Consider the following 14,394-nt stretch of genomic DNA (forward strand, 5'->3'; position numbering starts at 1 on the left):
TGAAATGTCTTGTGTCTTCAGTTGCGGTAAACACTTTGACTTCCAAGTAGATCCCATGGACAACATATAATTTCCTGCTGTCATACTTATAGTTATGTTCATTTAGGGATAGAAGAAGTATAACAATTTATAAGCTTTGTGACAGCCTTTAAATTAAAGACTTTCCTTGATGAGGCTATGAACATAATGGTACTTCTCGTGATTTCGCGTTCCGATGATGATGAGGAATTAGCTTGGTGATTCATGAATCGGAGTAGCGGCATGTACCAGTGGGGGCGACACCACATTAGAATTTCATAGTCTAACTTCAGGGTGAATCCCAGGGTCTAACCTTAATTGGTTCCTCTAGCAATGTCATTGTTCAAGGTATTGTTTATTAAGAGCTCCGACTTTCTCTAGGGTGAAAATCTATAATCTATGATCAGGGTGGCAACGTGGCTTATCCAATGTTCATTTCTTGATGGCATCACTTTTGGAGAAGATGAATTGCTGGTGCTATCTTTGTGCTCTTTCGTCTACTTCTACAAGATATAAATCATTCTAGCCGGAATATTTTTTAATTATTTTGTATGTGTGCATCCACTAGTAGAAAACATGCCTTTGGTCAGGCACCTTTGGTCCTGGCCGTATCCTGGTCGGGACCCAAGGCCTGGCCACGTCGCCCTGTAAATGCTACAGCGTACGACACTTAAAGGTCCCGGTTCGTTAGGACCCAATTGTCCCGGCTCGTATCCCAAACCGGGACTAAAGGGTTTTAAGGCACGTGGTTCCTGCGGTAACCCCTTTAGTCCTGGCGCGTATCCTAAACCGGGACTGAAAGTCAAACGCTTCGTTCCCGCGGAAGCCAATCGCGCGTCTCCATTACTGGCTAGCGTCGAAATTGAGCGTCGCACAGAATCCCAGCAGCCAGCGCCGGTGCGGCCAGCCACGGGAATTGATCATCGGTGGCTGGCCCTGTTCATCTTCATCTTCCACTGCTTTATATGCTCCACCATTTTTCACCATTGCCACACACACATTCTCTCCATCCTCCTCTCCTCCAACCTTTGCAAAATCTCTCTCTCTCTCTCTCCCTCTTAGACGATGGAGCACCTCGCGCGCGACCCCGCTCCTATGACTCAGGTGTACCACCTCATGGACGAGGGGATGTCCTTCAAGGTCACGGTCATGCTCCGTGCAAGAAGGGTGGAGAAGTGGATCAAGTGCGGGAAGATGGACTATCTCGACAACGCGCCAATCAAGTGCATAGGGTTGGATTGCGAGTTTACCAACCCTCGCGATGGTATTCAGCGCACCGCCGTCCTCCACTCTCGGTGGCATCTGAGAATCTGGTATTCCAGATTTGTCGTGCTGATGAAGTGCCACAAGCTCTCAAGGAGTTCTTGCAGGACGGCTCCATCAGATTCTGCGGTGCGAATATCGGCAAGGATGTGGAGATGCTATGTCCGTATGGTATTCACATTACTTCTCCGTACGACCTCCAGCAGATACTCCCGAATCCCAAAAAAATCTTGAGAAGAAGAAGAGGAAGAAGTACAAGAAGAAGGACGCCACGCAAGAAAAAGAAGACGATGAACTCATATTTCGGTGGGCCAATGTTCCACTGAGCTTCGAGCAAGCATGCTATGACGTGTTGGATGCTCGTCTGGGCTTAGAGATGGCTAGGAGTTATTGGTAGCTGATACGTCTCCGACGTATCGATAATTTCTTATGTTCCATGCCACATTATTGATGTTATCTACATGTTTTATGCACACTTTATGTCATATTCGTGCATTTTCTGGAACTAACCTATTAACAAGATGCCGAAGTGCCAGTTCCTGTTTTCTGCTGTTTTTGGTTTCAGAAATCCTAGTAACGAAATATTCTCGGAATCGGACGAAATCAACGCCAAAGATCTTAGAATCCCCGGAAGCATCCAGAACACACGAGAGGGACCAGAGGGGGGGCACAGGCCCACCACACCATACCCTGGCGCGGCCTAGGGGGGGCCCGCGCCCCCCTATGGTTTGGCCAGCCCTTCAGCCTTCCTGCGCCGCCTCTTCGCCTATATAAAGCCCCTGGATCGAAAACCCTGATGCGTTCGACGAAAACCACAGAAACCTTCCAGAGCCGCCGCCATCGCGACGCCAAGATCTGGGGGACAGGAATCTCTGTTCCGGCACGCTGCCGGAACGGGGAAGTGCCCCCGGAAGGTTTCTCCATCGACACCGCTGCCATCTCCACCGCCATCTTCATCACCGCTGCTGCTCCCATGAGGAGGGAGTAGTTCTCCATCGAGGCTCGGGGCTGTACCGGTAGCTATGTGGTTAATCTCTCTCCCATGTACCTCAATACAATAATCTCATGAGCTGCTTTACATGATTGAGATTCATATGAGTTTTGTATCACTACTATCTATGTGCTACTCTAGCAATGTTATTAAAGTAGTTCTATTCCTCCTGCACGTGTGTAAAGGTGACAGTGTGTGCACCGTGTTAGTACTTGGTTTATGCTATGATCATGATCTCTTGTAGATTGCGAAGTTAACTATTGCTATGATAATATTGATGTGATCTATTCCTCCTACATATGCATGAAGGTGACAGTGTGCATGCTATGTTAGTACTTGGTTTAATCTGTTGATCTATCTTACACTATAAGGTTACTTAAATATGAACAAATTGTGGAGCTTGTTAACTCCGGCATTGAGGGTTCGTGTAATCCTACGCAATGCGTTCATCATCCAACAAAAGTGTAGAGTATGCATTTATCTATTCTGTTATGTGATCAATGTTGAGAGTGTCCACTAGTGAAAGTCTAATCCCTAGGCCTTGTTCCTAAATACTGCTGCGTTACTACTGCTTGTTTACTGTTTCACTGTGTTACTACTGCTGCAATACTACCACCATCAACTACACGCCAACAAGCTATTTTCTGGTACCGTTGCTACTGCTCATACTTATTCATACCACCTGTATTTCACTATCTCTTCGCCGAACTAGTGCACCTATTTGGTGTGTTGGGGACACAAGAGACTTCTTGTTTTGTGGTTGCAGGGTTGCATGAGAGGGATATCTTTGACCTCTTCCTCCCTGAGTTCGATAAACCTTGGGTATCCACTTAAGGGAAAACTTGCTGCTGTTCTACAAACCTCTGCTCTTGGAGGCCCAACACTGTCTACAGGAAAGGAGGGGGAACGTAGACATCAAGCACTTTTCTGGCGCCGTTGCCGGGGAGGAAAGGTAAAAGGCACTCATACTCCGGTTCCAGGTAAAGTACTTTTCTGGCGCCATTGTGTTTGTGCTCGAAGCTATTTCCTTTAGATCCTGCAATTGCATCTTTTTGTTTCTTGTTTACACTAGTAAGGCATAATGGACAACATCTGTGAGCTTTTTATTCTATTTCCTGAGTCAAGACATGAATGGTTTAATGCGAAAATTAAAAAACCCATGGAATCTTATTTGCATGCTAGTAGCAATGATATTAGTATGAACGCTTTGAACACCATTGTTGCTAATGATATGGAAAATTCTAAGCTTGGGGAAGCTGGCTTTGATGAGCATGATATTTTTAGTCCCCCAAGCATTGAGGAGAAAATTTTCTTTGATGATACTTTGCCTCCTATTTATGATGATTATAATGATAGTGGTCTTTTGGTGCCACCTACTATGGAGAGTAAATTTTGTTGTGATTATACTATGCCTCCTACACTTGATGAGAATAATAATGATAGCAACTTTGTTGAATTTGCTCCCACTACAACTAATAAAATTGATTATGCCTATGTGGAGAGTAATAATTTTATGCATGAGACTCATGATAAGAATGCTTTATGTGATAGTTATATTGTTGAGTTTGCTAATGTTGCTACTGAAAGTTATTATGAGAGAGGAAAATATGGTTGTAGAAATTTTCATGTTACTAAAACACCTCTCTATGTGCTGAAATTTTTGAAGCTACACTTATTTTATCTTCCTATGCTTGTTACTTTGCTCTTCATGAACTTGTTTATTTACAAGATTCCTTTGCATAGGAAGCATGTTAGACTTAAATGTGTTTTGAATTTGCCTCTTGATGCTCTCTTTTGCTTCAAATACTATTTCCCGCGAATGGATTATTAAAACTACTGAGCCCATCTTAATGGCTATAAAGAAAGAACTTCTTGGGAGATAACCCATGTGTTATTTTGCTACAGTACTTTGTTTTATATTTGTGTCTTGGAAGTTGTTTACTACTGTACCAACCTCTCCTTATCTTAGTTTTGTGTTTTGTTGTGCCAAGTAAAGCCGTTGATAGAAAAGTAAGTACTAGATTTGGATTACTGCGCAGTTCCAGATTTCTTTGCTGTCACGAATCTGGGTCCACCTCCCTGTAGGTAGCTCAGAAAATTAAGCCAATTTACGTGCATGATCCTCAGATATGTACGCAACTTTCATTCAATTTGAGCATTTTCATTTGAGCAAGTCTGGTGCCATTTTAAAATTCGTCAATACGAACTGTTCTGTTTTGACAGATTCTGCCTTTTATTTCGCATTGCCTCTTTTGCTATGTTGGATGAATTTCTTTGATCCACTAATGTCCAGTAGCATTATGCAATGTCCAGAAGTGTTAAGAATGATTGTGTCACCTCTGAATATGTTAATTTTTATTATGCACTAACCCTCTAATGAGTTGTTTCGAGTTTGGTGTGGAGGAAGTTTTCAAGGGTCAAGAGAGGAGGATGATATACTATGATCAAGAAGAGTGAAAGCTCTAAGCTTGGGGATGCCCCCATGGTTCATCCCTGCATATTTCAAGAAGACTCAAGCATCTAAGCTTGGGGATGCCCAAGGCATCCCCTTCTTCATCGACAAAATTATCAGGTTCCTTCTCTTGAAACTATATTTTTATTCGGTCACATCTTATGTGCTTTACTTGGAGCGTCTGTATGTTTTTGTTTTTGTTTGTGTTTGAATAAATTGGATTACATCATGCTTGTGTGGGAGAGAGACACGCTCCGCTGGTTCGTATGAACACATGTGTTCTTAGCTCATAATATTCATGGCGAAGGAAGTTTCTTCTTCGTTAAATTGTTATATGGTTGGAATTGGAAAATAATACATGTAGTAATTGCTATAATGTCTTGGGTAATGTGATACTTGGCAATTGTTGTGCTCATGTTTAAGCTCTTGCATCATATGCTTTGCACCCATTAGTGAAGAAATACATAGAGCTTGTTAAAATTTGGTTTGCATGAGTGGTTTCTCTAGAGTCTAGATATTTTCTAGTGAGGTGTTTGAACAACAAGGAAGACGATGTATAGTCTTATAATGCTTGTAATATGTCTTTTATGTGAGTCTTGCTGTACTAGTTCGTGCTTGTGTTTGCTTCAAACAACCTTGCTAGCCTAAACCTTGTATTGAGAGGGAATACTTCTCATGCATCCAAATCCTTGAGCCAAACAACACTATGCCATTTGTGTCCACCATACCTACCTACTACATGGTATTTCCTGCCATTCCAAAGTAAATTGCTTGAGTGCTACCTTTAAAATTCCATCATTCACCTTTGCAATATATAGCTCATGGGACAAATAGCTTAAAAACTATTGTGGTATTGAATATGTAATTATGCACTTTATCTCTTATTAAGTTGCTTGTTGTGCGATAACCATGTTCACTGGGGACGCCATCAACTATTCATTGTTGAATTTCATGTGAGTTGCTATGCATGTCCGTCTTGTCTGAAGTAAGAGAGATCTACCACCTTATGGTTAAGCATGCATATTGTTAGAGAAGAACATTGGGCCGCTAACTAAAGCCATGATCCATGGTGGAAGTTTCAGTTTTGGACATATATCCTCAATCTCATATGAGAAAATTATTAATTGTTGTTACATGCTTATGCATAAAAGAGGAGTCCATTATCTGTTGTCTATGTTGTCCCGGTATGGATGTCTAAGTTGAGAATAATCAATAGCGAGAAATCCAATGCGAGCTTTCTCCTTAGACCTTTGTACAAAGTGGCATAGAGGTACCCCTTTGTGACACTTGGTTAAAACATGTGCATTGTGATGATCCGGTAGTCCAAGCTAATTAGGACAAGGTGCGGGCACTATTAGTATACTATGCATGAGGCTTGCAACTTGTAAGATATAATTTACATGATACATATGCTTTATTACTACCGTTGACAAAATTGTTTCATGTTTTCAAAATAAAAGCTCTAGCACAAATATAGCAATCGATGCTTTCCTCTTTGAAGGACCATTCTTTTACTTTTATTGTTGAGTCAGTTCACCTATCTTTCCCCACCTCAAGAAGCAAACATTTGTGTGAACTGTGCATTGATTCTTATATACTTGCTTATTGCATTTGTTATATTGCTTTGCATTGACAACTATCCATGAGATATACATGTTACAAGTTGAAAGCAACCGCTGAAACTTAATCTTCCATTGTGTTGCTTCAATGTCTCTACTATGAATTTATTGCTTTATGAGTAACTCTTATGCAAGACTTATTGATGCTTGTCTCGAAAGTACTATTCATGAAAAGTCTTTGCTATATGATTCAGTTGTTTACTCATGTCATTACGATTGTTTTGATCGCTGCATTCACTACATATGCTTTACAAATAGTATGATCAAGTTTATGATGGCATGTCACTCCAGAAATTATCTTTGTTATCGTTTTACCTGCTCGGGACGAGCAGAACTAAGCTTGGGGATGCTGATACGTCTCCGACGTATCGATAATTTCTTATGTTCCATGCCACATTATTGATGTTATCTACATGTTTTATGCACACTTTATGTCATATTCGTGCATTTTCTGGAACTAACCTATTAACAAGATGCCGAAGTGCCGCCTCGTTTTCTCGCTGTTTTTGGTTTCAGAAATCCTAGTAACGAAATATTCTCGGAATCGGACGAAATCAACGCCAAAGATCTTAGAATCCCCGGAAGCATCCAGAACACACGAGAGGGACCAGAGGGGGGGCACAGGCCCACCACACCATACCCTGGCGCGGCCTAGGGGGGGCCCGCGCCCCCCTATGGTTTGGCCAGCCCTTCAGCCTTCCTGCGCCGCCTCTTCGCCTATATAAAGCCCCTGGATCGAAAACCCTGATGCGTTCGACGAAAACCACAGAAACCTTCCAGAGCCGCCGCCATCGCGACGCCAAGATCTGTGGGACAGGAATCTCTGTTCCGGCACGCTGCCGGAACGGGGAAGTGCCCCCGGAAGGTTTCTCCATCGACACCGCTGCCATCTCCACCGCCATCTTCATCACCGCTGCTGCTCCCATGAGGAGGGAGTAGTTCTCCATCGAGGCTCGGGGCTGTACCGGTAGCTATGTGGTTAATCTCTCTCCCATGTACCTCAATACAATAATCTCATGAGCTGCTTTACATGATTGAGATTCATATGAGTTTTGTATCACTACTATCTATGTGCTACTCTAGCAATGTTATTAAAGTAGTTCTATTCCTCCTGCACGTGTGTAAAGGTGACAGTGTGTGCATCGTGTTAGTACTTGGTTTATGCTATGATCATGATCTCTTGTAGATTGCGAAGTTAACTATTGCTATGATAATATTGATGTGATCTATTCCTCCTACATATGCATGAAGGTGACAGTGTGCATGCTATGTTAGTACTTGGTTTAATCTGTTGATCTATCTTACACTATAAGGTTACTTAAATATGAACAAATTGTGGAGCTTGTTAACTCCGGCATTGAGGGTTCGTGTAATCCTATGCAATGCGTTCATCATCCAACAAAAGTGTAGAGTATGCATTTATCTATTCTGTTATGTGATCAATGTTGAGAGTGTCCACTAGTGAAAGTCTAATCCCTAGGCCTTGTTCCTAAATACTGCTGCGTTACTACTGCTTGTTTACTGTTTCACTGTGTTACTACTGCTGCAATACTACCACCATCAACTACATGCCAGCAAGCTATTTTCTGGTACCGTTGCTACTGCTCATACTTATTCATACCACCTGTATTTCACTATCTCTTCGCCGAACTAGTGCACCTATTTGGTGTGTTGGGGACACAAGAGACTTCTTGTTTTGTGGTTGCAGGGTTGCATGAGAGGGATATCTTTGACCTCTTCCTCCCTGAGTTCGATAAACCTTGGGTATCCACTTAAGGGAAAACTTGCTGCTGTTCTACAAACCTCTGCTCTTGGAGGCCCAACACTGTCTACAGGAAAGGAGGGGGAACGTAGACATCAGTAGCTAACTGGCTACAATAGCCATGTTGATCGTCTCAACATTTAAAGAACTATGTGACTTTCAATATATATGAACTATGTGTCTTTCAAATATATGAACTATGTGTCTTTCAATATATACTATATGTGTCTTTCAATATATATGAACTATGTGTCTTTCAATATATATGACAATGTGTCTTTCAATATATATGAACTATGTGTCTTTCCATATATTCACTCCATGCCGCCTCCTCCGCATCCACCTCCATCACCATCGCGGTTTATATTATTTGTCCAATTGCGGTTTATAGATTTCAAGATATTAATTATTTGGCCATATTATATGAATAATGCATATATTATTTTATAATAATAATAAAAATGAATAAAAACATAATTATTTCATATTCAAATCACCCACATTTTTATAATAATAAATCATATATTATTTGCCCGATTCCAGGTTTACAAATTTCAAGATATTAATTATTTGGCTATATTATATGAATAATGCATATATTATTTGATAATAATAATAAAAATGAATAAAAACATAATTATTTCAGATTCAAATTCCCCACATTTTTGTAATAATAAAGCATATATTATTTGTCCAATTGCGGTTTATAGATTTCAAGATATTAATTATTTGACCATATTATATGAATAATGCATATATTATTTGATAATAATAATAATAAAAATAAATGAATAAAAACATAATTATTTCATATTCAAATCACCCACATATTTCTAATAATAAATCATATATTATTTGTCCGATTGCGGTTTAAAGATTTTAAGATATTAATTATTTGCCCTAATCATCATGACCAGTGATGTCTACTTCCCCCTCCTTTTCCTGTAGACAGTGTTGGGCCTCCAAGAGCAGAGGTTTGTAGAACAGCAGCAAGTTTTCCCTTAAGTGGATCACCCAAGGTTTATCGAACTCAGGGAGGAAGAGGTCAAAGATATCCCTCTCATGCAACCCTGCAACCACAAAGCAAGAAGTCTCTTGTGTCCCCAACACACCAAATAGGTGCACTAGTTCGGCGAAGAGATAGTGAAATACAGGTGGTATGAATATATATGAGCAGTAGCAACGGTGCCAGAAAATAGCTTGTGGCGTGTAGTTGATGGTGGTGGTATTGCAGCAGTAGTAACGCAAAGAAACAAGAACAAGCAAAGAGTAACGCAAAGTATTTAGGAACAAGGCCTAGGGATTAGACTTTCACTAGTGGACACTCTCAACATTGATCACATAACAGAACAGATAAATGCATACTCTACACTCTTGTTGGATGATGAACGCATTGCGTAGGATTACACGAACCCTCAATGCCGGAGTTAACAAGCTCCACAATTTGTTCATATTTAGTAACCTTATAGTGTAAGATAGATCAACAGACTAAACCAAGTACTAACATAGCATGCACACTGTCACCTTCATGCATATGTAGGAGGAATAGATCACATCAATATTATCATAGCAATAGTTAACTTCGCAATCTACAAGAGATCATGATCATAGCATAAACCAAGTACTAACACGGTGCACACACTGTCACCTTTACACACGTGCAGGAGGAATAGAACTACTTTAATAACTTTGCTAGAGTAGCACATAGATAAATTGTGATACAAACTCATATGAATCTCAATCATGTAAAGCAGCTCATGAGATCATTGTATTGAGGTACATAGGAGAGAGATGAACCACATAGCTACCGGTACAGCCCCTGTTGGATAACGTTGCATAGAAAACAAAAATTTTCCTACGGCGAACACGCAATCCAAGCCAAGATGCAATCTAGAAGACGGTAGCAACGAGGGGGTATCGAGTCTCACCCTTGAAGAGATTCCAAAGCCTACAAGATGAGGCTCTTGTTGCTGCGGTAGACGATCACTTGCCGCTTGCAAAAGCGCGTAGAAGATCTTGATCACGATCGGTTCCGGCGCCACGAACGGGCAGCACCTCCGTACTCGGTCACACGTTCGGTTGTTGATGAAGACGACGTCCACCTCCCCGTTCCAGCGGGCAGCGGAAGTAGTAGCTCCTCTTGAATCCGACAGCACGACGGCGTGGTGTCGGTGGCGGTGTAGAAGTCCTGCGGAGCTTCGCTAAGCTATGCGTGAAATATGAAGTGGAGGAGCAAAGCTAGGGTTTGGGAGGGGGTGGCCGGCCACTCAAGGGGGGCGGCCAAGCTATGGTCTTGGGGTGGCCGGCCCCCTCCCTTGGCCCCTCATTATATAGGTGGATCCCAAGTGTTGGTGTCCAAGTCTTCGAATAAGACCCGAAACCAAAACCTTCCATAGGAGGGGCAAACCCTAGCCCAACTAGGACTCCCACCCAAAGGTGGGATTCCCACCTCCCATGTGGGGGTGGCCGGCCCCCTATGGTGGAGTCCACTTGGGACTCCACCCCCACTAGGGCTGGCCGGCCATGGAGGTGGAGTCCCTTGTGGACTCCACCTTCCTTGGTGGTTTCTTCCGGACTTTTCTAGAACCTTCTAGAACCTTCCATAGAACCTTCCGCGACATTTTATTCACATAAAATGACATCCTATATATGAATCTTATTCTCCGGACCATTCCGGAACTCCTCGTGATGTCCGGGATCTCATCCGGGACTCCGAACAAATATTCCAACTCCATTCCATATTCAAGAACTACCATTTCAACATCCAACTTTAAGTGTGTCACCCTACGGTTCGAGAACTATGCGGACATGGTTGAGTACTCACTCCGACCAATAACCAATAGCGGGATCTGGAGATCCATAATGGCTCCCACATATTCAACGATGACTTTAGTGATCGAATGAACCATTCACATACATTACCAATTCCCTTTGTCTCACGATATTTTACTTGTCCGAGGTTTGATCTTCGGTATCATTCTATACCTTGTTCAACCTCGTCTCCTGACAAGTACTCTTTACTCGTACCGTGGTATGTGGTCTCTTATGAACTCTTTCATATGCTTGCAAGACATTAGACGACATTCCACCGAGAGGGCCCAGAGTATATCTATCCGTCATCGGGATGGACAAATCCCATCGTTGATCCATATGCCTCAACTCATACTTTAGGATACTTAATCCCACCTTTATAGCCACCCATTTACGCAAAGTGGTGTTTGGTGTAATCAAAGTACCTTTCCGGTATAAGTGATTTACATGATCTCATGGTCATAAGGACTAGGTAACTATGTATCGAAAGCTTATAGCAAATAACTTAATGACGAGATCTTATGCTACGCTTAATTAGGTGTGTCCATTATATCATTCACACAATGACATAACCTTGTTATTAATAACATCCAATGTTCATGATTATGAAACTAATCATCCATTAATCAACAAGCTAGTTTAAGAGGCATACTAGGGACTTCTTGTTTGTCTACATATCACACATGTACTAATGTTTCGGTTAATACAATTCTAGCATGATATATAAACATTTATCATAAACATAAAGATATAAATAATAACCACTTTATTATTGCCTCTAGGGCATATCTCCTTCAGTCTCCCACTTGCACTAGAGTCAATAATCTAGATTACATTGTAATATACCTAACACCCATGGCATTCTGGTGTTGGTCATGCTTTGCCCTAGGGAGAGCTTTAGTCAACGGATCTGCTACATTCAGATCAGTGTGTACTTTGCAAATCTTTACTTCTCCATCTTCGATGTACTCGCGAATCGAGTGGTAACGCAGCTTGATATGCTTCAGCCTCTTGTGTGACCTTGGCTCTAGTGCATTGGCGATGGCACCCATGTTATCACAGTAAATGATTAATGGGTCCAATGCACTAGGAACCACACCGAGCTCTACAATGAACCTCTTCATCCATACCGCTTCAGATGAAGCCTCTGAAGCCGCTATGTACTCTGATTCTGTTGAAGACTTCGCCACCGTGCACTGCTTCGAGCTTGCCCAGCTTACTGCAGCACCATTCAATATAAACACGTACCCAGATTGTGACTTAGAGTCATCATGATCAGTGTTCCAACTTGCATCGGTGTAACCGTTTACAACGAGCTCTTGGTCACCTCCATAACAAAGAAACATATCCTTAGTTCTTTTCAAGTACTTCAGGATATTCTTGACCGCTGTCCAGTGTTCCATTCCTGGATCACTTTGATATCTGCTAGTCAAACTAACAAAGCATGTGCTATATCCGGTCTAGTACATAGCATGGCATACATGATAGATCCCATCGCCGAGGCATAGGGGATGTTACTCATCCTTTCTCTTTCTTCTCGCTCGTAGCCGGTCCTTGAGTTTTACTCAATACCTTGCCTGGTAACATAGGTAAGAACCCTTTCTTACTTTCGTCCATTCTAAACTTCTTTAGAATCTTGTCTAGATATGTACTCTGTGATAGCCCTATTAGGCGTCTTGATCTATCTCTATAAATCTTGATGCCTAATATATATGATGCTTCACCAAGGTCTTTCATTGAAAAACTATTATTCAAATAACCTTTAACACTGCTTAATAGTTCTATATCATTCCCAATTAATAATATGTCATCTACATATAATATCAGGAATGCTACAGAGCTCCCACTCACTTTCTTGTAAATACAGGCCTCTCCATGACACTGTATAAACCCGAAGTCTTTGATCACCTTATCAAAGCGTCGGTTCCAACTTCTTGATGCTTGCTTCAGTCCATAGATTGAACGCTGAAGTTTGCATACTTTGTCAAGATTTTTAGGATCGACAAAACCTTTGGGTTGTACCATATACAACTCTTCCTCAATGTCTCCATTAAGGAACGCCGTTTTGACATCCATCCGCCAAATCTCATAATCGAAAAATGCAGCTATTGCTAACAAAATCCTCACAGATTTTAGCTTCGCTACAGTGAGAAAGTCTCATCGTAGTCAACTCCTTGAATTTGTCTGAAACCCTTTGCGACAAGTCGAGCTTTATAGACAAGAATATTACCATCGCATCTGTTTTTCTCTTGAAGATCCATTTATTCTCGACAAACCTTTCGGCTATCGGTAAATCTACTAAAGTCCATACTTTGTTATCATACATGGATCCCATTTCGGATTTCATGGCTTCTTGCCATTTGTTGGAATCTGGGCTCATCATCGCTTCTTCATACGTCGCAGGGTCCTCATCATTGTTATCTACAATCATGACATTTAGACAAGGATCATACCAATCAGGAGTGGCATGTTCCCTTGTCGATCTGCGAGGTTCAGTAGTTTCCTCGTTCGAAGTTTCATGATCATTATCATTAGCTTCCTCTGTTGCCGGTGTAGGCGGTACAGGTACAACTTCCGCATCGCGCTACTCTGATCAACGAGTATAGATTCATCAATCTCATCGAGTTCTACTTTTCTTCCAAATACTTCTTTAGTGAGAAATTCTTTCTCAAGAAAGGTTCCGTTCTTAGCAACAAAGATTTTGCCTTCGGATCTGTGATAGAAAGTGTACCCTATAGTTTCCTTAGGGTATCCTATGAAGACGCATTTCTCCGCTTTGGGTTCTAGCTTGTCCGGTTGTAACTTCTTTACATAGGCTTCGCAACCCCAAACTTTCAGGAACGACATCTTAGGTTTCTTATTAAACCATAATTCATACGGTGTCGTTTCTACGGATTTTGATGGTGCTCTATTTAAAGTGAATGCGGCTGTCTCTAGTGCATAACTCCAAAATGATAATGGCAAATCAGTAAGAGACATCATACTACGAACCATATCTAAGAGAGTTCGATTACGACGTTCGGACACACCGTTTCGTTGAGGTGTTCCCGGCGGTGTCAATTGTGAAAGTATTCCGCATTTCTTTAAATGCATGCCAAACTCATAACTCAGATATTCACCTCCACGATCAGATCGTAGAAATTTGATCTTCTTGTTACGTTGATTTTCTACTTCACTTTGAAATTCCTTAAACTTCTCGAAAGTTTTGGATTTATGTTTCATGAAATAGATATACCCATATCTACTCAGATCATCTGTGAAGGTTAGAACATAACGATAACCACCGCGCGATGCTACGCTCATTGGTCCACATACATCGGTATGTATGATTTCTAATAAGTCAGTAGCTCGCTCCATCATACCAGAAAATGGAGTCTTTGTCATTTTTCCCATTAGACATGCTTCGCATCTATCAAGTGACTCAAAGTCAAGTGATTCAAGTAATCCATCAGTATGGAGTTTCTTCATGCGTTTCACT

General features: G+C 41.5%; 1 protein-coding gene across 1 annotated transcript; it reads left to right on the forward strand.

Moving 5' to 3' along the window:
* Nucleotides 1-1,083: 1,083 nt before the first annotated feature.
* Nucleotides 1,084-1,678, forward strand: LOC127328409 (uncharacterized). Its single transcript, XM_051355011.1, has 3 exons — nt 1,084-1,282; nt 1,360-1,443; nt 1,488-1,678. Exons 1-3 carry the CDS (start codon nt 1,084-1,086, stop codon nt 1,676-1,678), a joined length of 474 nt encoding a protein of 157 aa, XP_051210971.1.
* Nucleotides 1,679-14,394: the final 12,716 nt, after the last annotated feature.

The sequence above is a fragment of the Lolium perenne genome, chromosome 2 (genome assembly GCF_019359855.2).
Source record: "Lolium perenne isolate Kyuss_39 chromosome 2, Kyuss_2.0, whole genome shotgun sequence".
In the NCBI taxonomy this organism is placed as follows: domain Eukaryota; kingdom Viridiplantae; phylum Streptophyta; class Magnoliopsida; order Poales; family Poaceae; genus Lolium; species Lolium perenne.

Coding starts and splice junctions, on each gene's coding strand:
- LOC127328409 (XM_051355011.1), top strand. CDS start 1,084: ATGGAGCACCTCGCGCGCGACCCCGCTCCTATGACTCAGGTGTACCAC. Junction 1,283..1,359: donor GTTTACCAACCCTCGCGATG/GTATTCAGCGCA, acceptor GTGCTGATGAAG/TGCCACAAGCTCTCAAGGAG. Junction 1,444..1,487: donor CAAGGATGTGGAGATGCTAT/GTCCGTATGGTA, acceptor GACCTCCAGCAG/ATACTCCCGAATCCCAAAAA.